At 52.9% G+C, this 26455-nt stretch overlaps 1 protein-coding gene across 8 annotated transcripts; it reads right to left on the bottom strand.

Annotated features, from left to right (window-relative positions):
- Window positions 1-1539: 1539 nt before the first annotated feature.
- On the bottom strand, window positions 1540-26455 carry ZNF746 (zinc finger protein 746). Of its 8 annotated transcripts, none has more exons than XM_045052969.1 (7): window positions 26293-26455; window positions 21609-21908; window positions 21395-21521; window positions 20302-20415; window positions 5906-6097; window positions 5293-5418; window positions 1540-4353 (listed from the first exon to the last, which is right to left on the bottom strand). In XM_045052969.1, exons 2-7 carry the CDS (start codon window positions 21891-21893, stop codon window positions 3296-3298), a joined length of 1902 nt encoding a protein of 633 aa, XP_044908904.1. In that variant the 5' UTR covers window positions 21894-21908; window positions 26293-26455; the 3' UTR covers window positions 1540-3295. The 8 variants fall into 8 exon arrangements, with proteins under 8 accessions (XP_044908904.1, XP_023106474.1, XP_023106475.1 ...); XM_023250706.2 differs by lacking the exon at window positions 26293-26455 and adding an exon at window positions 25228-25518; XM_023250707.2 differs by lacking the exon at window positions 26293-26455 and adding an exon at window positions 25228-25517 and having other exon boundaries at window positions 1540-4350.

The raw sequence follows: 26455 nt of genomic DNA on the forward strand, positions 1-26455 counted from the left end.
TCTGAGAGGGAGGGGCGCCTGGGTGGCTCCGTCAGTAGGGTGTCAGACTCTTGGTTTCACCTCAGGTCGCCATCTCACGGTTTGGTTTGTGGGTTCGAGCCCTGCGTGGGGCTCTGTGCTCACAGCACAGAGGCTGCTTGGGATTCTCTCTCTCTGCTCCTCCCCGGCCTGTGCTCTTTCTCTCTCTCAAAATAAATGGATAAACTTTAAAAAGAGAGAGAGAGAGAGAGAGAGAGAGAGAGAGAAAAGATTCTGAGAGGGAGGCAAGAGAGTCAAAGCCGGAAAAAGATGGGATGATAGAAGCAGAGGTTGGAGTGACCCCCACTGAAGATGAAGGAAGGGGCCACGAACCAAGAAAGGCAGGGGGCTTCTAGAAGTTGGAAAAGGTGAGGCAGTGGGTTCTCCCCTGGACTCCAGAAGGAACGTAGCTCTGCTGACACCGAGTTTAGCTCCGTAAGGCTCGTTCTGGACTTCTGACCTCCAGAGGCATAAAATAGGTCTGTACTGGTTGAAGCCACAAAGTTTGTGCTCATTTGTTATAGCAGCAAAAGGACACTCAGCGAACAGGGACCACAGTGCTCCGGCCTAAGGCTGATGCTTCCGAGCAGTGGTGGGGCCCCCTGCCCACGTGGCTGGCCCGGTCTCCCTAACTACTGATGGGGGCGCCCCTTTGGATACTGAACTTCACCCCCCTCCCCCCATGCTCTGCCCGGAGAGCCTCAGGAGTCGGCCTTAGAGTGAACCACTAAATGGTTGGGGACTTTGGCAGGGTCCTCGGGATTCGTGCGCACAGGGCGTGTGGGGATGTCCCCGTGAGGCGGCGGGGCGGTGGCACGGTGAGCCCGGCAGTCACCGGGAGCGTCCCTGCTTGATTTCCGAGCACCGGGGCCACGTCCAGCGGGGGAGGGCAGGGCTGCCGGTGAGGAGCGCGCTGCCATCGTCACCTCGACGCCACGGGACACCCACTCTCGCTTTCGCCCCGTCCCACTCCCAGGCCCTCGTGGCAAGTTTCCGCAGATTTTATTGTACGTTTTCATTTTCTTAAAAAGACAAAGATCAAGATGAGAAAGACCGAACACACGAGATAGAACATTCACAACCATTGGCTCTGGTTGTCGGGCGGCCTCCACCCCCGGACCAGGAACACAGCAGCCTCGGGCCCAGCAGAGCCACAAGGCGAGGAGAGAACACCTGGCATCCGCTTTTCTCGGATGCTCTGCAGTTCTTCTCCCAGACCCGGTCTCACGCACCTCGCATCGCATTACATCAAGCCGGACGACACAGAGCAGGACTCTACTCTGAAGCAAAGTGACCGGGCGCGTTATGGTTTCCCCTCCATGGAGTCAGACTTCTCTGGGTTCTTCCACTCCTAGCTCTGAGGGCCGGCGGCCTCCCTGGGTCCGAGGTGACCACGTGTAGGAGGAGGGCGCCGAGGTGACCACGTGTAGGAGGAGGTGGCCACACGGCTCCCGTGGGAGGAGGGTCTAGAGGCGTCAGTGCCCAAGACACAGGTCTAAGAATGGAACCCGCCAAGCCGTCTTGGTGCTGGTTAGGTTTTATTTTAACAGGATGTTTCCTCTTCATCCGTTTTTCAAAATATCAGTTATATCAATATTAGAAGTGTAAACGGGTACAAAATATACAGTACATAGAAACAATTTTCCGAACTAGTCTATTGCCTAACAAAAGGACGCATGAGGAAGCGGACTGAAAGGAAGCCACGGTCTCTGGTTCCTCAGGGGGGAACAGGTTACCCGTTGGGGGCAAGGGGACCAGTGGCTGTGCCAACGAAACAGGAATGGACACTTGTGTGGTAGGGACAGCATTGCGGCAGAATCAAGAAACCTGGGCCGTTTCTAATTCTACCTCTAAGATGTCAGAGGGGGAATGAACAAGCGCTTGCCCCTCACGCAGCCTCAGACCTGCCACCCGGCACCCCCCCCCCCAACCCGCCTGCCCCCTGGGGAGAATGGGTGCACACTCCAGACAGGCCAGCAGAACCTTGACGCCTAATGATTTTGCTCGGCCAGCGGTGCTACAGATCTTAAGAGGGCAGCCGCGAGTACCTTCCTTCCCCCAAGCCAGTGGTGCTCCAGGACGACCAGCCTGTCTAATCCGTGGCCTTCCTCGACTGCTGGCACGCGGCCGCGCACTCCCGCGTGAGGCTGGGAGGGGTGCCCTTGGAGGAGTTTACTTCCTCATCTCTAACAACACTCGTCCCGCGTGCTTTACAAGGTCACAGTAATCAAATGAGACGCGATGTGAAAGCGTTCTGACAACGAAGAAACACTCACTACACAGAGCAAAGGAAAGAGAAGCATTTGGCTGGAGAGGAAAGCGGCCCCACATGGGGTTCATGGGGTTCGGCAGGCCAGGCTTTGTTCCTGGCTCCGCCGGTAACTGAGGGTGAAAGGTTGGGCCTGCCCACCTCTGCCTCCTCCCCTGCGCAGCCCTAACACTGTGTTTTCAGGTGGCTCTCCTTTATGAGGCCCTGAGTCCCATAACAGGGTGACACCACCCAGATCCCTTGCCGTTAGGGGCGGCAGATGGCCCATAATGGGCCAGCACTTTGGGTGGGGGGACTTTTCAGATGGAGGGGCAAGCTGGGGAACGGGACTGGCTGCCGGTGGGCGCGTCCTTCTCCCTGCTGACTCTGACCCGCGGTGGGGGTTCCACACCCTGGAGGGGAGGGGTGATGGGAGGAGCTTGGAGCCCCAGGCCCAGACCTGCCCCACCGCCAGGCCAGCTTGGTGGCCAGGTGGGACGGGGGTTTCTCAACTCTGCTGCGCCGCCACCCCCACCGGCCCCTCCCTAGGAGTCAGCGGGGCCAGGGCAGGTCCGGGACCCTCCTCACCTGTGTCCCCAGCCGGCCAACTCACTGTCGGACTTGGTACGGTCACAGCCCACACAAACGCACGCTCCGGAAACCGAAAGTACACTATAAAGTTTAAACTGGTGCTACGACTATTTTCCAGCGTTTTCGTCAAGAATCAAAAAAAAAAAAAAAAAAAAAAAAAGTCTCCATAATTAAATTACTTAAAATTCTATGCTGCTCAGTTTCACAATCAGAGAATTCTACTTTGTTTAGAGGTGGAGGCCGGATCGTTTGATAGTTTCTCTCCCTCCAGCGATCAGTTCAGCGGCCGGGAAACCGGCTTCCCCGGGCTCCGTTCCCACCACCGCCCTGCCGCCTCCGAGCGGGGCTCTCCTTAGGCGCGCGGCCTGCAGCGGGGCCAGGACACCGGGGCGCCCCCCCCCCACCCTCGCCAGCTCGGGCGGGGGAGGGCGGGGGGCGTCACAGGTCCGCGCCGTCGCTGGGTCCCAGGACGCTCAGGCCACAAGTCCAGTCGGTCACTAGGTCTGTGGAGGCCAAGGGTCCTTTGGAGGCCGGGCTCTTGAAGGGGTCCGGGGGCCCGGCCGGGAGGGGCGGGAGGGGCTGGCCGCGGGCCGGGCCCTTGGCCCCCGCCGCGTGGTTGCGCTGGTGCTTGCGCAGGTGGTCCTTGCGGATGAAGCTCTTGCCGCAGACGGTGCAGGTGAAGGGCCGCACGCCCGTGTGCGTTCGGTAGTGGTCGATGAGCTTGGAGCGCTCGGTGAAGCGCTTCTCGCACTCGGTGCAGGGGAACGGCCGCTCGCCCGTGTGCAGCATGCGGTGGCGGATGAGGTGCGCGGGGCGCGTGAAGCAGCGGCCGCACTCCCCGCACCGCAGCGCGCTGCCGTCCCGCGCGCCGCCGCCCGCCGCCCCCGGCGCCCCCTCGGGCGGCCCGCAGCTGCGCTGGTGCGCGCTCAGGCTCACCTGCAGCTGGAAGCTCTTCCCGCACGTGGCGCAGGTGAAGGGCCGCCCTCCCGGCGGGGCGGCGGGGTGCTTCTTCAGGCCCGGCTTGTGGCCGAAGCCCTTGGTCCGGCCGGGGTATTTACAGGGGTCGCCGAAGGGTCTCGGGGCCTGGCTGGGGTCCAGCACGGCCTCCCCGCTGTCGGGGGAGGTGTAGGGCACCCCCTCGGGCCCAGTCCTCGGGTTCAGGCCCACGGGGGGCTTACACCGGAAATTCCAGCCCCACCGGACCCCCCCAAAGAGCCAGTCCCCCGGCGGGGTCTCCTCCTGGGCCACCGCGGGGCTGAGCTCGCCCATGTCCCGCTCCGGCCGGGCGGGCTCTCTCAGCCCCAGCACAGGGTCCTGGCTGGGGAAGGAGCCGCCCTGGTTTTCCCAGGCTCCTTCCTGGACGGGACTAGGGAAAAACCTTGTGGCTTGGCCTGGTCCAAACAGGGTCCCGTGAGCCTCCAGGTCGGTAGGATGCACTGGTGTGGCCACCACCTCCTCTTCCTGGACTTCTGTTTTTATCACAATTTTGACATCTGCTGAGAAAGGCAGAAGGACCCGGTATTGTCGCGACCCGTACCTGCTTAAGGGAGGAGCCGATCCTTCCGTCTGGCTGTTCGGCAGCTACTCCGCTCCACCATGACTGTGAGCCCTACTCTCCCAAGCCTCAGGATCCCGTTGGGCAGAGCCTCCCCACCGGCAGTCCTGCGGCCAAACCCTGGGCGAGGACCTTCACAGGTAAAGCAACCATCGCATTTGCTCACCTGGGTCCATTTTCGCTTTGGTTATTAAGGCTACTCCTGAGTTCATCCTAAGGCTGACCACTGGTGGGCACGTTTGGAATGCAGCAAGCATTCTATGTGGCCCGCCGGCTACTGAGAAAAATATTAGCCAAACAGTAAAACTGTGTTTGATTTTATATAAATGTACTTGACTCTCACATCCTGAAGTTTTATATCAGGGACCTGGGCTTTTAGCACAAATATGACAGGAATGAGGAAAGTAACAGATAACTGGCCTTCAAAAACTGGCCTTCAGAAGTAAATGGAAAACTAATCCATAAGTTTGGTAGTCATTCTTCCTGATCCTGGCCTTCGGACGCCTGTCTTTGGTAGTGTTGATGGGTCACAAGCGGCTCTGGTCTGGTTTGGTTTTTCCCACGCCAGCAGAGAGCCAGGACGGCTGAGCCTGGGCAGGCGATACGTCCTCTCAAGGGATCAGCTTTAGCAGGGTTGACTGGTTAGGACCATATGTGAAAGGGACAGTCGAAAACACATATGCTCTCAAGAAAGGCTGTTTGAGCTTAAGAGTTTGGAAGGAGATCAAGGACAGACTAATAGAGTCCTAACGCCACAGACACCTAAAGGCCTGTTGGCTGAGAGGTCAGGGCAGTTCGGCAGTAAAAACGAGGGCCCTGGGCCGAGGCAGCCTTGCAGGCAGACGCGAGCCTTTCCCGCCCCCTCTTGGCCGCACCATACCTTCCGTGGAGGCTGCTGTGTTGAGCTTCAGTGTCCCGTCCGAGCATGCTGAAGAAGGGTGATGGGGAGGGAGGTCCGCCTGCCAGGAAGTGGGTGGGATCGTGGTGGAAAAGTTGGAGTGGACGCCTGCAGTGAGGACAGATCAGAGCCCGGGGGTTAGGGGAAGGAAGGGCAGGTGAGACCCTAAGATCCCACCTGGTCCTTTTCTGCGGGAGCGTAACCACCTCTCCTCTCCCGCACCCGGTTTTCTGTGGCCCCCTTCTCTGAGGCACCAGGAAGCTCGATGTCACTGCTTATTTCATGCAGGCCTCTGTAATGCGAGGCAGCTGGCAATTTGCCCTGGGGCGAGGGCAAGGCAAACAGGAGTGCAGTGGACCGAGGTCAGGCAGAGAGGCTCTGAGACGTGAGCACCACCAAACCCGGGGGGGGGGGGGGGCACAAGGTATCATTAGGCACAGCCCCCTCCCTTCAGGGGGGAAAACTCCCCAGTGGGTCAGACCGGATGTTCAAGATCTGGGAGGCCACAGCTCCACGGTGCTTCCAGGTCCTTTCCCACACCCTGCCGTCAGCCCCCACACTTGTCCCTGTGTCTGCTTTAGCCGCGGCCACTCACCAGAGGCGGCATCTGTAGAGACGTCTCCTGCTCCGGAGTCCAGCTGGCTGAGGCCCCACGGCTCCTCCCCGATATCCGGCTGTCCGGCTGCCCAGGCCTCTACCCCCAGAGCCTGCTGCTCCTGGAGCTGGAGCTCGCCCTCCTGCTTGATCTGCATTAAGAGGTCAGGGGCAGGAACCGGGGGCCCCGAGCCTGAGAAAGGGAAAGTGCATGAACACACAGCATCAGGGCCCCTCGGCCCCAGTGGGGGACACACATCCAGCCAAGGAAATGGACACGGGCGCTTACAAGGCTCAGATGGCAAAAGAGCCTGGTGGGAACGGAAGGCCAGAGCAAGCAGGGGCAGCGGGGCCTTCTGGGCAAAGCGTGAGGTCACATGGTAGTGAGCATAGGGGAGGGTGGGAAGGGGTGAGGAATACGACCGTGAGTTCTTAGGGCTGGATCTTTGGTCCCTGGGGAAGGCCGCGCTGCTCTGGGGAGGTCCTGCCCTCACTCTTAACACAGAAATGTTATATAAAATGTAAGCCCGAGTATCCCCCCAAACCTTACCCCTCCGCCCCCCCCCCCCCCCCGCACATGTATATGAGCGAGCATAAAACAAAGATTCCAGATATAAGAATCAAAGAGCAAATGCAAAGTCAAATCAAGAGTTGGAACAGAGGCCAGGTGACCCAGGGAGTTGCTGGAACAGGACACAGGCCTTGGAGGCTGGGCTTTGATGTCCAGGTGTGGCGAGACAGTGCTGAGTTGCCTGCGTGAAGCCAGGAGCCAGGAGGCTCTGTCCCTTTGGTGAGCTGGGAGCTGGAAATAACTCCATCCACCTGAGGGCGCTACAAGGAAGCCGCCACCTGTCTAGAGCCACGGGTGGGACAGCCACTCTAAGAAACAGGAATTTCCCCATGTCCACACCGAATTCACACTGCCTACGTGGTACAGAGACCCTAAGCTGAGAAATTCACAGAAACACTGGCTGACCACCACGGCGCCCGGGCGCCCCCCCCCCCCCCCCAGCACAGGCAAAGCAAACCTGCCCATGGGGACACCCCCCCACAACTCAGGCCACAGGAGGTCCTATGAAAATAAACTCAGGCCACAGGAGGTCCTATGAAAATAAACTTACAAACCAGGAGAGCGGCCAAACAACACGAGAGTCGTGGCCGAACTCACTCCCAAGAACTACGGAAAAAAGAAGCTGAAGGATATGGTGTCTTAAGTATCAGCGTGGGAGTTGACACAGCACAGCCTGTGCCCAAGGGTCACTGGTGCCAGGTCACACCACGGAGTGGCCCGGACCTCCAGGCCAAGGTCTTGGTGGCCCCAAGGACCAGCAGAGGTGGACAGAGAGTCTCAGGATGACAGCATCTTAAACATCTTAAATCTTTCAGGGGATGCCTGGGTGGCTCAGTCGGTTAAGCGTCTGACTCTTGGTTTCAGCTCAGGTCATGATCTCACGGTTCCTGAGATCGAGCCCCCTGTGGGGCTCTGTGCTGACAGCGCGGAGCCTGCTTGGGATTCTCTCTCTCTCCCTCTCTCTCTGCTCCTCCCTGGCTTGTGCCCACGCGTGCGAGCTCACTCTCCGTCTCTCTCAAAGTAAATAAATAAAATTAAACATGACAAAAAAAATAAACACAGTTCTCAGACATTACTGAGCTCACAACTACAAATCGCCACCTCAACCAGAAAAGCAGCTGCCTCAGTGGGTCAGCAGACCACACACTGCAGGATCTGCCCTGCAGAGATGTTAGGATACTGGAATTACCATATACAGAATATGGACTTTAATATATTCGGAAAAATAAAAAGGGGAGCATCTGATGAGAGTATCAAAACTGATTACAGGAGGGGCGCCTGGGTGGCTCAGTCGGTTGGGTGTCTGACTTCAGCTCAGGTCATGATCTCACGGTTTCTGGGTTCAAGCCCCGCGTCAGGCTCTGTGCTGGTGGTGTGGAGCCTGCCTGGGATTCTACCTCTCTTTCCCTCTCTGCGCCTCCCCAGTTCATGCTTTCTCTCTCTCTCTCTCAAAAATAAAATAAACAAATGTTAAAAAAAATAGCAAAATAAAAGAAACAGGTGGAATTAATTTTAACAATATATTTTACTTAACCCAATATATCCAAAATGTTCAGCATTTATGTATCTCATCTTTATAGTACTTTTTTTTTTTTTCAACGTTTATTTATTTTTGGGACAGAGAGAGACAGAGCATGAACAGGGGAGGGGCAGAGAGAGAGGGAGACACAGAATCGGAAACAGGCTCCAGGCTCTGAGCCATCAGCCCAGAGCCCGACGCGGGGCTCGAACTCACGGACCGCGAGATCGTGACCTGGCTGAAGTCGGACGCTTAACCGACTGCGCCACCCAGGCGCCCCTTTATAGTACTTTTTAAGTCACCAACAGCCACATGTGGCTAGTGCCCACCATGCTGGACATTTAAAAGGTAAAGATGATCGGACTAAAAATGAACAAGAAACCTAACTGTATGCGGTTTGCAAAAGACATGCCTACAACAGAAGGCTGCAAAAGCAGTGTAAAAGAATCAAAGCCAGAATAAAGAAAATTTTTAAAAAGATGCAGTTATCCCATATCTGATGAAATAAAATAAAAAAATTTTTTTCAATGTTTATTTTTAAGAGAGAGAGAGAGAGAGAGAGACAGAACAAGAAGGGGAGGGCAGAGAGAGAAGGAGACACAGAATCCAAAGCAGGCTCCAGGCTCTGAGCTGTCAGCACAGAGCCCAACGTGGGACTTGAACTCACAAACCACAAGATCATGACCTGCACCAAAGTCAGAGGCTTAACCGACTGAGCCACCCAGACGTCCCAAAATAGATTTTTTTTTAAATGTTTATTTATTTTTGAGAGAGAGACACAGAGACAGAGCACAAGCAGGCGAGGGTCAGAGAGAGAGAGGGAGATGCAGAACTGAAGCAGGCTCCAGACTCTGAGCTGTCAGCACAGAGCCCGACATGGGGCTCGAACTCACAAACTGTGACATCATGACCTGAGCCGAAGTTGGAAGCTTAACCAACTGAGCCACCCAGGTGCCCCATCAAAATAGAATTTAAAAAGAGAAATATTCACAGAAGTAAAAAAAGGACCACTGTGCAAAGTTATATTGGCCAGAAAGAAAAACTAATTCTACATTTTTAATCTAATAACTTAGCTTTAAAATAATACAGCAAAACTCCAGAAGAAATAACTCCCAACTTCTCAGTGGAGTATTTCAACATACCTGTTTCTATAACTGATAAATCTAGCTGACTCAAGGTCATAGGATTCGAATACACTATTAACAAACCTGATCAAATGGACATAGTAGAATCTAAAGACAAGGAAAACTCAAGTTTTTTAAGCCACCCCAAGCAAGAAGGAAAAATGAACACTTTCTAGACCATAAAGCAAACTTTAGTCAATTTTTAAAATACTAATCTTTTAAACACTGATTTTGTAACTATAACATTAAGTTAGAAATCAATAACATATACCCCCAAACTCCCCATACCTACTAAAATTTAAAAATGTCTGGGGTGCCTGGGGGGCTCAGTAGGTTAAGCGATTGACTTTGGCTCAGATCATGATCTCACAGTTTGTGGGTTTGGGCTCCACGTTGGGCTCTGTGCTGACTGACAGCTCAGAGCCTGGAGCCTGCTTCGGGTTCTGTGTCTCCCTCTCTCTCTCTCTACCGCTCCTCCACTCACACTCTGTCTCTCTTTCTCTCTCTCGAAAATAAACATAAAAAAAAAATCTATGTTTTCTAAATAATTCAAGACTCTAAGGAGAAATCACAATGAAAATTAGAAGATATTTGGAACCCAATGCTAAACGAAAATATAATTTATCAAAATATGTGAGTTGCATCTACAATGGTACTTAGAGGGAATCTTATGACTTGTATATTTATATTAAAAAGAGAAGATGGGTTGAAAATTAAGGGTCAGGGCAAGATGCTGGAAAAGAAATGACATGCACAACAAAACCCCTTTAAAAACTAGAAGACAGGGATGCCTGGGTGGCCCAGCGAGTTGAGTCTGGCTCTTGATTTTGGCTCAGGTCACGATCTCACAGTTTGTGTGGAGCCTGCTTGGGATTCTCTCTCTCTCTCTCTCTCTCTCTCTCTCTCTCTCTCTCTCTCTCTCTCTGACCCTCCCCCACTCGTGCACACACTCTCTCTCAAAATAGATAAACATTAAAAATAAAATAAATAAAAAGTAGAAGACAGGCAACAATACAAGAGCATAAATTAATAAAAGAGAAAACAAAGATAGAATACAGAGAGCCAAAAGTTGGTTCTTTGAAGAGACTATTAAACCGTTACATCTATCAAGAAAAAAAGGAGAAAGCACTGATAACCGACATGAAGAATGGAAAAAGAACAGAATTATAAACACAGCAGAGATTAGAAGATGGTTTTATGAATGCTACTCCAAGTCATTTGGAAACTCTGGGGAGGTGGACAAATTTCTTAGAAAAACTAGAATTTGCTAAAACTGACTAAAAAGTGATAGAAAACCTGAATAGTCCTATCCCTAATAAAGAACTTCAGTCAGTAGACCAAAATCTCCCCCCACAAAGACCACTTGAGGCCCAGATGGCCTTACTGGTATTCTCTGCTCAACATTCAAGGAACGGATAATTCCAATATTACACAAACGCTCTGAGAAAATAAAAACGGAGGGAATACGTCATAGCTTATATCAAAACCAGACAGTCTGAAAAAATAAAATTACATAGGCCAGTTTCACTCATGAACAAAGACTCAAAAATCCTAAACAACTAGCATACTAAATCTAGAATCCAGCAGTGTATATAAAGGTTCATGACTAAGTTAGGTTTATTCTCAGATCACAGGATTGATTCAACAATAGAAAATCACATAATTTGCCGTATTAGCAGGTTAACGGAGGAAAAATCACATAATCATCTCAACAGACACCAGAATAGCATTCTATAAAAATTCAACATCTTTCCTTATTAGAAATATCTCATCAATTGGAAATACGGGAAACTTCTTTAGCTTCATAAAGGGTACTGATAAACAAAACCTTTAACAAACGTTAGACTCAATGTGAAAAGTTAATAAGCATTCTCTTTAAAATCATGAACCAAGGATACCTGCTATCGCCACTTTTATTTCAGCCAGCACAATAAGACAAGAAAAAAATTAACCATAAAGATCTGAAAGGAGACAAACATTCTTATTACTCATAGATGATAGTATTATCTTTTCAGGAGATCTGAGAATCATCAGATAATTATTAGCAATGTTATTAGCATTAATGAGAATGTGAGCAAGGTTTTTAGGTGGAAATATCAGTAAATGAAATACAACTGTATTTTTGTATGCTTTCCAAAAGGGTTTTAAGGGAGCCTATCAACTACCATTTTTCTTCCCTGTCGTGGATCTTAACAGAGAAAATAAAACAAAAGAGGAAGTCAGGTGAGGGTAAACTGTTTTTATTACATAATGATAGCTGAGGATTATCAGTGCACAAGAGGGTTCCTAGTACTGACTCTAGGACAGGAAGTCCCCTACCTGACCGCAGTGAAGGAACCTGTCTCCTGTGGGTGACCAGCTGCCCCAGGGGAGGAGGACGGACAAACAAGGACTGTCCCTGGTGGGCCCCCTGGAGGGGATGCCTGGGGGCAGAGAGGGATGTCACATAACTGAGCCCCTGCAAGAGATAAAGTGCCTGGAGAGGAGTGTTTCCTGCCCCGCAGCTCTAGCATACATTGGCAACAGATAGAAGAAGCATGTTAACAAAAGGCACCACTGGTAATAATGATTAAAAAAAAATACAATGAAAGGGGCGCCTGGGCGGCTCAGTTGGTTAAGCATCTGACTCTTGATTTCAGCTCAGGTCACGATCTCACAGTTCGTGGGTTCGAGCCCTGCATTGTTCTCTGCATCTCTCTTGCTCTCTCTGCTCCCGCCCCCCCCCCCCCAACTCATTCTTTCTCTCTCTCTCTCTCACAATAAATAAATAAAACTTAAGAAAAATACAAGGGAAAAAACTAAAAAAAAAAAAAAAGAAGAATAAAAATAAACACCAGGAACCTAATAACATACCTAATAACAACAAAAACAAGATCTTTTGGGGGGAAAATTCTAAAACTTCAATGAGAGAGTACAGACGAGCTGAACAGAGGGGCTTCAGACATTCACAAATAACACGAATAACGGCAAAGGAGTCCGTTGTCTCCAACAGGCATAATAGACTGAGTGCAACTCCAACCACAATCCCAGCTGGATTTTTCACAGAACTTATTATAAGGCAATTGAGAAGCTGACCCCAAAGAACAAAGGAAAAGACCCGAAGCACTGGTGTGGAGGGACCAGGCGCCCGCCTCCCACCGCCAGGGAAATCCAGCCCCGACAGACTCAGCGCTTGAACACGGAAGGCAGAACCTTTAGAAGAAAATGTGAGATGGTGTATCGCAACCTCGAGGTAGGGAAGATTTCTTACTAGTTTACGACATAAAAAGGACAAACCATAAGGGTAAACACTAGTAAATCCCGGTACATTCAAATCAAAAGCATCTATTCTTTAAAATATACCGTGACCGGAGAAGGTATCGGCAATACACATACCTGACAAGAAGATTAATACTCAGAACATGAAAGGAGCACTTACAAATCGGTAAGTAAAGGGAAAACAACTTACAAGAGAAATGGACAACAGACATACTCAACAGGCATTTCACAGAAAAGGAAAGGTAAGTGGCCTGGAAACGGGGGACGTGATGTGCAATCTCACTAATTAGGAAAATGCACGTGGTAAAATACGACTTTTAACCCGGTTCACTCCCACCAGATGGGCAGAAGCGAGGACGCAGGCATTTCCGGGGCTGGCGAGGATGAGGTGCCGTGGACGTCTGGGCACCGCTGGCGGGTGCCTGGTGGCAGTGCCGCTTTGAACACTCAGACGTCACCTGGAAAAGTCGAACATGCATCTTTCCTAGGCCCCGGCAGTTCCACGCCCGGGTCTACACCTAGAGGAAGTTTTGCGCACGCGTAACGATGTTCCCAACATCACTGTTCCTAAAAGCAAAAAAGTTAGAAACAAGACAAACGCCCATCAGCAGAAGGAAAAAATGCGCTGTATCATAGTCATAAGAGAGAAACCCATGAAGTGGTGAAAAGGAAAGGACATCAGCTGTACCGCATCAGCAGGGACGACGCTCAGAATCAAGGTCAAACGAAAGGATACAGATGGTATGATCTGTACCAAGTTCAACTTGAAGACTAGAGATGGTGCGGTGTCATTCAAAAAAGGTTCACAATGGCATTTAGGAATATACACATAAGGAATGAAAAATGTAAAGAAAACCAAGGGACTGGTCATATCTACTTCTGAATTTTCTGTTTATCTGTAAAAGGAAGGAAGGGGGATGGGATCAGAGAATGACAATGGGGCCATGGAAGGTTCTGGCTGTGGTCTATTTCTGATGCTGGGTATTGAGACTATGGGTGTTTACTATGATTCTCCAAGGGTCACACGGATTTTGTTCGTATGTATTCGCTAATGTTATGTATGATACACGGTTACAATGTTTTAAAGAAACAAAACAATATTAAAAAAGAAAAAAAACCCATTTGATACAACATAATACTTGCTCACAATAGCTTTAGCCAGAAGTGGAAGGAAACTTCTATAAACTTATAAGAGTACTATCGAAAGTCTATGGCAAAAACCATCCTTAACTGCTGAGACCTTCAAAGCACCTCACAGATAAGGATGCCAGCTATCTCTGGAACTGCTCGGCAATGTCCTAGCCAAGCTGCTGGATGAGAAAAATAAAGTTACAACAATTTAAAAAGAAGAGATAACTTTTGTGTTATCTGTGGAGGGTACAATTGCCTACATTAAAAAAAAAAAAAAAAACAACAACCAAAAAAAAAAAAAAAAAAAAACCCAAAAAACCATGAGAACCTAAATTGGCAAATCACTAGAATAACAAAGTTGAGTAAAAGTTGTTTTTTACTAAAGAAAGTCAACAGCAGAGCTGTGTACCTGTGATAACTATTTAAAATGTAGGGAGGGGAGGGGAGGGGAGGTGATGGGCATTGAAGAGGGGCATCTTTTGGGGTGAGCACTGGGTGTTGTATGGAAACTAATTTGACAATAAATTTCATATAATAAAAAGTGTAATTAATGTAAAAACCCCATTCACAATAGACACAACGATCAGAGAAAACTGAAGCCTTCTTCAAGCACACACAGAAGCCTTCGTTAAACGAGTCTTCTCATGGGTAGAGGGGCTCATATTGTAATAAGGGTAATTCTCCAGAAATGAAATTATACAGTAAATGCAATTCCAATCAGAATGCCAGCCGGATTTTCTGAGAACTTGACATAAAGATTCTGAAACTCATATAGGAGAACAATGGCCCAAGAAGAACAAAAGCCACGGAAAGTTCTGGAGAGCAAGTAGGGAAGGCTTAGTCTTCTAGGTACGAGGGCTTATTATGAAGCTAAAACAGTGCGTGTTGGCGTAGAGACCGAGACCCAAAAAACAGAATAAAGAGTCCAGAAAATGTGCCTGTGTGTATGGGAACCTGGTTCACGACCAAACTGGCAGTACAAATCATTGGAGAAAAGAAAGAATCCTCAGCAAACTTTGTTGGGAAATCAGATACCCTTGTGGGGAAAAACATTTTTCATTCTCCCTTGCAACCTACACATATATTAATTCTTGATAAACACTTAAATGTGAAAAGCAAAACTCTGAAAGTTTTATAAGAAGGTAGAGGCGAATGTCCTTTTGACCTGGAATAAGGTAGGGAAGGCTATCTTAAGATAGAAAGCAGATCATAAAGGAAGAAATGGGTAAGTTTGATTCGACCCAAAATCAAGACTTCTGTACAAGGCACTACAAACTTAGAAGACCTGATACAGACTGGGAGATGTTTTGTAATGCAAATAACAAAGGGTTAGTATTCAGAACCTATGTAAAGTCTGAATCGATAAGAGAGTGAAAACCAGAAAAAGACAATTTGCAAAGAAACCAAATAAACGTGAAAAGGAGGCTCCATCTCCCTAAGAGTTGGGGAAATGCAAATGAAAACCATGCCGTTCATTTCAACCTCCATCAGACTGGCGAGAGTCTAATGACGAAAGTGGGCAAAGCTGTAAGAAAACAGGTACTCAGAACTGCTGAAGGGAGCGGGACACGCTGGTGTAACCATGGCAACAGCAGAGGTGTAGACAAGTGTGCCCTGTGATGCAGGGGTTCCTCTCCGGGTCTATTCCCCAGAGAGTCTGCGGCTCATGGACACAGAGAGACAGGTGTAAAACTGCCCACTGCAGCACCACTTGTGAGAGGGAAAAATCACACACAGCGGAAGTGCAAATCAACAGACCAGTAGATAATAAATGTAACGCGGTTGCTTTGGGGATAGTAAGCATCTGTTAAAATGAATGGACTTGATCTATATGCATCAGTGGAGATAAACCTGAAATACCGAATATTGAGTGATAAATATAATGACATTGATATAACTTTCCAAAACCTGCAAAACCACATTGTATATTGTTTATGGCTACATATACACATAGTAGTTTTAAATAAAAGTTTTAAAGTGGGATGGATGGGCACAAGACATGAGTAGACACTTTTCCAAAGACATCCAGATGGCTAACAGACACACGAAAAGATGCTCAACATCACTCATCATCCGGGAAATACAAATCAAAACCACGGTGAGATACCACCTCTCACCTGTCAGAATGGCTGACATTAACAACTCAGGCAACAACAGATGTTGGCGAGGATGCAGAGAAAGAAGAACCCTTTTACAATGCTGGTGAGAATGCGAGCTGGTGCAGCCACTCTGGAAAACAGTGTGGAGGTTCCTCAAAAAGTTAAAAATAGAACTACCCTACGACCCAGCAATTGCACTACTAGGCATTTATCCACGGCATACAGGTGTGCTGTTTCGAAGGGACATATACATCCCCATGTTTATAGCAGCACTATCGACAATAGTCAAAGTATGGAAAGAGCCCAAGTGTCCACTGATGGATGAATGGATAAAGAAGATGTGGTGTGTGTGTGTGTATACACGTATATACACATATATGTACATATACATATACATATATATACGCATACATACATACATACATACATGGAGTATTACTCGGCAATCAAAAAGAATGAAATCTTGCCATTTGCAACTATGTGGATGGAACTAGAATGTATTATGCAAATGAAGTAAGTCAGAGAAAGACAAATATCATATGATTTCACTCCTATGTGGAATTTAAGATACAAAACAGATGAACATAAGGGAAGGGAAGCAAAAATAAGATAAAAACAGAGAGGGAGACAAACCATAAGAGACTCTTAAATATGGAGAACAAACTGAGGGTTGCTGGAGGGGAGGTGGGTGGGGGGATGTGCTAAACGGGGGATGGGCATTAAGGAGGGTCCTTGTTAGGATGAGCACTGGGTGCTATATGTAAGTGACGGATCAGTAAATTCTATTCCTGAAATCATTATTACACTGTATGTTAACTAGCTTGGCTTTAAATTAAAACAAAAAATAATACAAAACATAAAATGTGGACGGAAAGGATAAACACCAACTTTAGGACAACTGGTTACCATAGGGAGGAGTGAGTCTAGGAAATCTAACAAGGAATTTAACACACATATTTTAACACGCAGATATTTTAAATTACATAACACCACAGACACTCAACAAATAACTGTTGAACTCCTACTCTGTGCTAGGCGGTATTCTAGGTGCCTGTAATGATCATATGAACAAAAGACATACAGGTTCTTGTCCTCGTGAAATTTACTGGCCATACATAAATCTGTAAACATGAAATCCATAATCTCTCTCTATGTGAAATACATATAATATCTGTATCTCCATCAATTCGGTAAATATGAACTATATATAACAATCTAGAAATATACATAATAGATGACACCATCTGCTATGGAACAAACCAAAGCAGGAGAAGGAGACTGGAAATTCGGGGGGGAAAAGGGGCCATAATTTTCAACAAACAGAGACCCAAAGGAGGTAAAGGGCGGAGCTGGGAAGTATCCGAGGGGCATTCCTGGCAAGTGCAAAGGCTTGGAGCCTGGAGCAGCCTGCGGTGTTGGGGGAAAGCGAGGACGGTATGGCTGGAACAGAGGGAGCGGGACACAGAGAAATGAGCCAGAGTCTCTGAGTCAGTGGGAAGCCAGTAAGGGGCTGTGAACAGAAGAGTGTAGGACTTGCTCTGGGGGATTAAGGCAGGAGCAGGTATGCTGGTTGGAAGGTGACCGCAGGAGACGATGGCCTCAGGGTAGAGGCGAGGCGGGACGGCACTCTGCACAAGTCTGAAGGGGGTGCCAGCTGCTAGGATTTCCCGATGGATGTGGGTGTGAGAAAGCGTTGGGCTGACTCCTGGGTCCTGGTCTGCACCTGCAGGGTGGACAGCTGTCTACTGTGGCAGGGGAGAGGAAGACGTGTCTGGAGGGGTGGGGCGGGGGGAGGAGGTGGAGCTCAGCGGGGTGTGCAGAACTGAGGGAGGGGCGAGGCAAGAGGCACACCGGTGGCACGTGGAGCTCTCAGAGCCATTGCTGGGATGGCAGAGCAGGGGCATGGGCGGAGGTGGGAGGGCACCCCAACGGTTCAAGGTCAGAAAGAACACCAGGGATAGCACAGGAAAGGTGTTAAGTGAGGCAGGAGGAAACCAGGAAGGTTTCCTGTCAAAGAAGTGAATCTGGGAAGAGAGTGATCAATGGTGACAAATGTCCCAAAGTAACGCCACGAGGGTCCCTGGTGGCCTTGCCAGGAATGTTGATGGAAGGGCTTCAAGAGCAGGAAGAGGAATGGGAGAAAGCGGGCGCTGGAGGACAGCGACTGTGGGCAGTGTGACACGAGGAGGGCGGAAGTGGGAGGGCAGGGCTGTGGGGTCAAAAGTGGCCTGTTTCCAAATCGGGCATCCGACGGCAGAGACAGATGCTGGTGGGAAGGATGAGGGAGGAGGCCAGACTGGATCTAGCGTCCAGCAGAGGCAGGCCTTTGGCGGGAGGGATGGCCACAGCAGCGAACACAGAGAATGGGGCACAGGTGAGGCAGACAGGCTGCTGGGGTGGGAGGGCCACGAGGTTTGTTTCTTTTTGTTTCAAACAGTATTTTTTCAACATGAAAATCCTTCTAAGTCCGGGGGCCAAAAAAAGAACAGACGGTGAGTGATCCGGCCTGCAGGCCACAGTTTGCCAACCTCTGGGCAACTGAGTGGACCAAGGAGACACCGTGCGACCCCGGAGCAGTGCTGAAGCCCCCAGGTTGCAGGTGAGGAAGAGAAGGCTCATGGGGTTTTCTTTTTTTTTTTTTTCAACGTTTTTTTTTTATTTATTTTTTTGGGGACAGAGAGCGACAGAGCATGAACGGGGGAGGGGCAGAGAGAGAGGGAGACACAGAATCGGAAACAGGCTCCAGGCTCTGAGCCATCAGCCCAGAGCCTGACGCGGGGCTCGAACTCCTGGACCGTGAGATCGTGACCTGGCTGAAGTCGGACGCTTAACCGACTGCGCCACCCAGGCGCCCCGGCTCATGGGGTTTTCTGCAGCCACATGCAGCTGCGTGGGAACAGGTGCACCACAGGCAGATGCATCTAACCGGGATTATAGTTCTGCCAGGTGAACACACAAGAGGCATGACGGGGGGATGATGCCAGTGGACCAGAGCCCGGGCTGGGCAAGGAGGAACTGAGGACTAGCTGGGCAGTGGAAGGGCCAGATGCTGGGGTCAGGGTACCGGGCAGAGCCATCTGCAAGGAGGAGCACTAGGGCGCCGGGTTCAAGTCAAGAAGATGGGAAGGCTGCCTCAGGGGTAGGACCTCCGGGTGGGTGGTGGAGAGCGAGTGGAGGGTGGGGGCAAAGGAACAGAGAGGCTGCGGTGCTCCGAGCGCCATCCTGGGGATGTGCCATCGCTAGCAATGTTGGCAGGAGCGGAGATGAGGTCCGCGGAAGGCGGTAGGAAGACGGGAGGCGTCTGATTGAAAGGTGGGGGTTTGCAGGGAGGAGGGGAGACCAGCACAGAGGCAACATGGAGGCGCAGGGACACCAGTGCCTTCCGGGCCAGGGCTGAGCGGGACGCGGGGCAGGGGCGGGCAGCACCAAATGCAGGGCCCGGGGAAGCCACCCGAGCAAGAATGGGTGGGGACGCTCCGGGAAGAGCGTGAAGATCTGAGGTCTTGCTGGGGACGGAGTCCCCACGAAGCAGGGCGGGAGAATTTAGGAACTGAAGCGGAGACGAGGTCTGTCGAGGGCATGCCCAGCCCAGAGGGGGTGAGGAGCGAGTGGGGTCCCGCCAGCAGCCACGGTATTTCCGGGGCCCCTCTTCCCTCTCATGAATGACGGGGTGGAAACCAGAGAGGCCCCCGCGTAGACGTTATAAGGAAAATGAACAAACCCACGGTGGGCCTCCCCCGCAGGCTAGGAAGCCGGGCAGGTGTCCGATCCCTCTTCTCCAACCACATGGCGCCCTGCCCAGTCGCGCCGCTGTGCTCCACTTCCAGCTCTGCCCTTGGCACCTAGCAAGGACTCAGGGGCCGTCCGTGGGGCCGTCTGGGGAACTAAACTGGCGAACGCTTTCCCGACACCTCTACGCACCGCCTGCTCTGGCTGGGCGAACCTCTAATTGCGATGCAGCAGCAAACAGGGAAAACACATTTCGTTAATCACAGATTAAACACAGGTAGACTTTTCAGTAACGTAGGGGTTCGGAGCACAGGGGATCCTGAGGCAGGTGGGACAGACGAGGCGGTTCCGTGGAGAAAGCAGGCTCGAGCCTGCACAGGTGGGGTCTCCCGGTCAGTGAGGGACTGTCACCCCTTACACCTGTCTGGGGCATTACGCTGGTGATCAGGCTCTTCTCACACATCCACCTGTCCTTTCTTTAACTTTCAAAGGTGCTGACTGGCTCCAGGAAAAGCTGAGACCGTGACCCAGGGTGTCCAGATTCACCTTAAATAAATCTGTGGTTCTAATCACGTTGAAACATGTGACCGGCCGATGAGATCGGCTCTTGGATGGGGGTAAGGCTGGCTTTTCATAAAACTGAGAAAGAAATTTTGTCTTCGACACACTCCTACCTTCCCTCTCAGTGACTTCTTCCCTCTTCCCCTAATTCCGGGCCCTGGCTCTATCTGTCTTCTGGAAAGCTAGGTTTCCTGTCTGTTTCCCCACTGGGAAGTATTCCTAGAGTGTTTGTTTGTTGAACAGGCTGTAGGCCATAACTCAACTATTAAAAAACAGATTTAAAACATTCAAGGCTGAGGTTTCTCCTTGGCTCTTCCTGGAAAGAAAGTCATGTCCTCCCTGGCCCTCTACTTTCCCATTCCCACCTGATTGCCTGGCGTCCCTGGCCTTCTCTCAGCCCCTCACCTGGACTCGGGTCCACAGGAACATCTGGAACCTTCGGGGCGGTGCGACGCCAGCTGCACGGCTCCTTCCCCTGTTCGGTCTGGGAGAGGACCTCAGGCTTGGAGATGGCGTAGTCTGAGGAAAGATAGGAAGGTTAGCTTTTGCCACGTGGTTCCATTCAGAGCTGGGGACAGGCAGCCTGGGAATCCAAGAATGGCCAAGAAACGAAATTTCTAGATTAGTAAAGAGTCCTGGTTCTCAACCATGGGCAATTTTGTCTCCTAGGGGACATCTGGCAGTCTGGGAGACATTTTTATTTTATTTTAATTAAAAAAATTTTTTTGTAATGTTTATTCATTTTTTGAGAGAGAGAGAGAGAGAGAGAGAAGACACAGAATCCAAAGCAGGCTCCAGGCTCTGAGCTATCAGCACAGAGCCCGATGCGGGCCTCGAACCCACGAACTGTGAGATCGTGACCTGAGCCGAAGTCAGACGCTCACTGAACCACCCAGTCGCCTCCCTTCAAGCTAAAATCTAACGTCACACTTGCGCCTGTTCCCATCCGCACTGAGCGTGCCTTATTGCCTTCAGGTCTGGGTCACGCAGAAACCATCCCAAGAGGAAAGAAGCCCAGGAAGAAACAGCCTCTTGGGGTTACCCCATGTGGAGAGTGACAGGGGCCCTGGGAGTCTGTGGGGGCAGAGGGGAAGCATGGTCCGCCCGTATTGTCCACTAAACTGGAGGAGTGTCACCATCAAGGCCACACGCCCCAGTAAGAGAAGGCTAAAAGAAAGTGGATCGATGCCTTCCTGGACCCGAGAACGGTCAGAGGTTTTACACTCCGTCTCAGCAGGACGGAGAAGTCCATGCTCCATGCCTGCTTAAGAGAAACACCACCACGCCTCTCTGTCCGGCCACCCGTGAACTTCACCAGCTAGAGGAAGCTTTCCACTCAGTCACCCGGTGCTCCTCTACGGTGAGAGGAGGTAACGCCCGGCACGGTCAAAGCTTCTAGTGATTTACGCACCCTTGTGGCGAAGCCCGCCAGCACGAGGAGAGAGGTCTGGGGACACTCAAAATCACATTTAGCAGAAAACTGAGCATCGCGCCTTACCCAGGGACACCAGCGTCTCGTAGTTGCCCCGCATCACGTGCTTGTAGAGCTCCTTCTGCCACTCGTCCAGCTTGCCCCACTCCTGCTCAGAGAAATACACGGCCACGTCATCAAAGGTCACGGGCACCTGGAACCACAAGCACCACGTGCGCTCACCCACACGCTTACGGGCACGGCCCCGCGCGCTGTCCCACCCCCAGTGCCCGAGGGGTACCTTGGGGGCCTCCCCCTTGCTGCCCGGGGGCAGCCGCAGGATCCAGAAGTTCCTGTTTCTCAGCAGGTTCTCCATGTTCTCCAGCCGCCTCTGCAGCAGCCCGTACTCCTGCAGCAGGGTCCCCAGCACGGCCCACTTGCCCTCCAGCTGGTTCCCGAACTCCACGGCCGTCTTCTCGCAGTCCGCCAGCTTCTTCTCGGCCATCCCAGTTCGACCTTCGAGGGACAGCAGGCGGGCAGCCTGCGACTCGATCTTCCTCTCCATGGCCTGAATTGTGGCTGCCATTGTCCACGGAGAAATCTTTCGGAAACAAGGAGAAGTCCACCATCATCCGTGCCGTCCACCGTGTGCCTTGAGCCCATCTCTGCTAGGGGTGGGGGGGCTGGGCCGGGGGTGGGGGTGGGGGGGGGTGTGCGGAGCACAAAGGGAAAGCGGGGACGCCCTGTGCCACACGCCAGATCGCGGCCTGGTGATCGGCTCCTCTGGGGGACTCAGACACCATGGCTGTTTGGGCTGGCGCCTTCCCTCCAGGCCTCTGTAGCACACCTTGCACACCCGGATCCCAGCGTTCACGCCCTGCCCATTAATCTGCATCTGCCTGCGGGGACTCTCTGGAGCATCTTCCGCAGCACAGTGCGCGGCCCGCGGAAGGCGCTCAGTGCAGTTCTGCTAATAAACAGTGACTTAGCCCTGCTGGCTCATTTCAGCGCATAAATAGTAAACTGCAGATTTACTAGAGCCCAGCCTGCACTTCCCATCGTAATCGCACAGGAACTGTCTACTGATGATGACCTAGCAACACACACACACACACACACACACACACACAAACAAAAAACAGCTGGTTCACTGAACCGGCACAAACATGAGCATTGCTCAACTGCCTTTTTTTTTTTTTTTAAAGTATCTCGTGTCTCTCTCTTTTTTTTTTTAATTTTTTTTAATGTTTGTTTATTTTTGAGAGAGTCAGAGCACAAGTGGGGGAGGGACAGAGACAGAGGGAAACACAGAATCCAAGGCAGGCTCCAGGCTCTGAGCTGTCAGCACGGAGCCCGACGTGGGGCTCGAACCCACCAGCTGGGAGATCGTGACCTGAACCGAAGTCGGACACTTAACCGACTGAGCCACCCAGGCGCCCCTCGTGTCTCACTCTAATAAACATAAAAATCAAACAGCCAATTCCTCTCCCTCCAGTGCAATCTGATTTTATCCCCTCCCCAACTGCTCCTCCTTAAACTAATAAAAACCGCCGTTACTGCAAATCTCCACCAGCCAAGAGTTAGACTCTTTGACACAGGTGGCATTGGTGGGTCAAGGGGTCAAAAGGGGTCAAAAGCAACCCAGGTCCCCTGGGTCCCTGGAGAGTCTGATTTTGTCACTCGTGGTATCCAGCCCCTCCCAAAGGGAGAATTAGTCTCAGACATTTTTGTAGCCACCCCAGAATCAATGACACACCTGACAGATTGGGGAAGAAGGTAAAAACATGCCATGAGGTTAGACTTTTATATATACGATAACCGTCATAAGGCTTCCCCCAAGCAGTGACTTCCCTGTTGCTGGAAAGTTCTCATGGTAGCCTGAATGACCTGATTGGCAGCTGGGGACCCTGAGGAAAGGGCTCATTTTGCTTTGGGTACGGGCTGAACCACCTGACTGACCCACATCTGAAGGTGGGACCGGCCGGTCAGGGAGGAGGTTTAGATATTTGTGCCTCCTTCTGGCGGTGCCTGAGGACAGACGGCTCCTTACAACGTTCTGGAAACCAGTCCTCAACAAATGGTCGGTGCCTAGTAGGAACGAGTGAGGGCTCCTTTGGAGAAAGTCACTGAGAACAACATGGGTGGACGCTTCAGATAATAGGGAGAGGAAGAGAGTGTGAGCAGTGATGGGGGCGGCATGGGGGGGGGGGGGACTGTCAAGCACCCTCAGTGCTTCTGTGGCTGTTAGGAGGCCATACCAGATGACCTCTGACCTGAAGAAGGGCTTCACCTGGGTCTCAGAGGATGGGGAGGAGCTGGAGAGGCAGAGAACCATTGGAGGGGAGCTGGATGCGGGCGGGACTCTAGCTCTCAAGGGGTAGGTGTTTCTGCCTCGAGGCTACAGGGGCTGAACTGGGCTGGCACCTTGGGCCACCCTCCATGACGGCGACCATCCCTTCCCTTGCCCACGTGTCCTTTCCTATCAACCACCGCCATCTGACCCCAGCCTCCCAAGAGTTTGCTCCCGAAGCATCCACTCACTTCATCACCCGGCTCCCCAGCTCCTGAAATCCTACTCGGCATCTCAGTGCACTTGACTGCCAGTATCCCAATCTTTGCCTTGCAGGAAAAGGACATCTGCGTAAACTACTTTACGACCAGCAAGGCACAGTTTTCTTACATTTTAATGGGGCAGGGAGCCCCGCATAAGGGCTTCAGACTATTTAGCAGGAGGTGGTGACTGTTTGTGCTCAGGCCCAGCTCCTTACTGAACGGTGGGTGGATAATACGGGGCTGTCCTCAGACTCCTGCCAGGGAAGCAGAAAGTCCATGCTTCAGGGGAGCGGATGGTAAGAGAACTCCAAATCCTTCAAGGAATTCCCACCCATATGATGAAGTCCAGGCATCAAAACCCCTTCCAACCCTTCCTGCGGCCTTCTCTCCCACTGCCTCCCTACCGAAACCGTCCTCTGGTGCAGGGGGCTGCCTTCTGGTCCTTGAACATGCCCCCCCACCGCTTTCTCTCTGTGCTCCAGCCCACCTCCCGACCTGGAAAGCTCCACTGGTCCGCCCAGCCTGATGAAATCCTAGCCTTCCCTAAAAGCCCAGCTCAAATCACAGAAGCACAAGCCAGGGAGGGGGTGCCAGTCCCTCCCTCTCCTTTCCCTGCACTCCCACAGCCCCTTTCTACTTCAATGCAGGGACCACTCACCTCTGTTTTGCATCCTTAACACCAGTGTACCTGTCTGCTTCCCCCAAAACACAATGCGGCCCCGAAAACGGAGCAACTGTGTCTTTTCACACACTTTCTAGCTGTGCGATCCCAGGCAAGTTAACTTCTCCAGGCCTCGGGTTTTTCTTTTGTATGACAGAACGAGCACCTACCCCACAGGTTTGTTGTGAGGACAAAATAATGCCTAACAGGGCTGGTGCCTGCCTGCTTCTACGAGAGGGAGCAGCTGTCTTCCGCCCCGACCTCGATGGAGCCGGGCACTCGGTGTGCGCGCCATCCAAGCCGCTTCGGACGCCTCCCAGGTGCCACCAGGCCGCTGGGGGGAGCTGGGGGGTAGGGAGCGCCGAGGCAGAGCGGTGGGGAGAGAAAGGAGCCGCGGGGTGGGGGGCGCGGAGATGGAGGGGCCGGCGGATGGGGCGGGGGCAGGAAGCCGCGGAGGGCTGCAGGAACTCGGCGTGCGGCGGCCTCCGCTGCGGGGACGGTCGGTTCCGCCCTGCTCAGGCTCGGCCGCGAATGGGGGGGCCCGGCCGGCGGGCGCCGTAGGCCCCGGCGGACCCCGCGCCCCGCTCGCCGGAGCCCAGGCACGGAGGCCCGGCCCGGCCCACGGAGCCCCTCCCCAGGGCCTGCGGCGCCGTGTGCTGGGCCCGGGCCCCGAGTCCGCGCGTCGGTGCGCGCGGGCCGCCCTTACCGGAGCCGCGGCCGCCTCGGCCATGGCCGTGCGCTGTCCGGCCCGGCCCGGAGGAAGTCGCCGCCGCCGCCGCCGCCGCCGCCGCGCGCGGCTCCACGCAGGCCGGCCCCCGGCCTCTCCGCAGGCGGCGCCCGCCCGGCCCTGCCCTGCCTTCTCCGCCCGCGTCGCCGCGCTCCTCGCTGGCCGGCCCGCGCCGCTCCGCCCGCAGACGCGCCGCCGCCGTCAGCGCCCGACCGGTCCACACTGCATCCTGGGAGCCGGCGCAGGCCCGTGAGGCTTCCTGGAGGCAGCGCGGCCGCACAGCCCCACCTGCAGCCCGGAGAGGCGAACGGCAGGCGCGGCGCCCGCCCCGCCCCGCCCCTCCCCGCCCCTCCCCGCCGCCAGCAGACCCACCCACCCACCGGTCCACCCGCCCTCGGGCCCCTAGAGCCCCAGACCCCCCGCCCCACCGGCCTCGCGCCTCCCCGACTCCCCGAGCCCCCGAGCCCCCGACCCACGGGCTTCCCGATCCCCGACCGCCCGACCCACCGGCCTTCCCACTCTCAGACTGCCGGATCCCGGACCCACTGACGACCCGACCCACCGGCCTCCCGACTCTCCGACCGCCCTATCCCGGATCCACTGACCTCCGACATACCGGCCTCCCGACCCCCGAACCCCCCCCCCCCCAACCCCGCTCCCGACTCCTCGACCTTCCGATCCACCGGTCCGCCGGCCCGCCGACCCACCGGCCTCCTGACCCCCCCGACCTTCCGACCCCCCTATCCACCCGCCCACCGACGCTGTCCGACCCACGGGCCAGCCGACCCACCAGCCTCCGGACCCCCTGAACCACCCGGCCACTGACGCTGCCCGACCCACAGGTCTCCCGATCCCCCGACCCCCTAGCCCCCCTACCCACCAACGTTGCCCGACCCACTGGCCCCCGACCCCCCCCCCCCGACCCACTGGCCTCCAGAACCCCCAGACCCACTGGCCTACGGCGGGGCGCGCGTTGAGTCACCGCCTGAACCCCGAGCCGGACCTGCATCCCGCTGAGAGCCTCACGCCCTGGACCCCACGTACCCCGAGGGACTCGCTCACTAAAAGGAAACTCCGGCTCCAGGGACCAGCCCGGCCGGCCGGGTGACCGCGGCTACAGGGCCGCTCTCCCTTCGAGCTTCAGGAGACCCGTGCCTTCTCCCACAGGGCATCCGCCACGTCGCCTCTGCTGCTCTAGGTCTTGCCA

Source organism: Felis catus, chromosome A2 (assembly GCF_018350175.1).
Source record: "Felis catus isolate Fca126 chromosome A2, F.catus_Fca126_mat1.0, whole genome shotgun sequence".
Lineage (NCBI taxonomy): Eukaryota > Metazoa > Chordata > Mammalia > Carnivora > Felidae > Felis > Felis catus.

Bases quoted from the DNA above. Each gene is read 5' to 3' on its own strand.
- ZNF746 (XM_045052966.1), bottom strand. From the start codon at position 23,944: ATGTCCTTTTCCTGCAAGGCAAAGATTGGGATACTGGCAGTCAAGTGC. The intron at 21,522-21,608 runs GTACCCCTCGGG...TTGTGGTTCCAG, and splicing joins GCAAGGGGGAGGCCCCCAAG to GTGCCCGTGACCTTTGATGA. The intron at 4,354-5,292 runs GTATGGTGCGGC...TGCCTTTCTCAG, and splicing joins CACAGCAGCCTCCACGGAAG to CAGATGTCAAAATTGTGATA.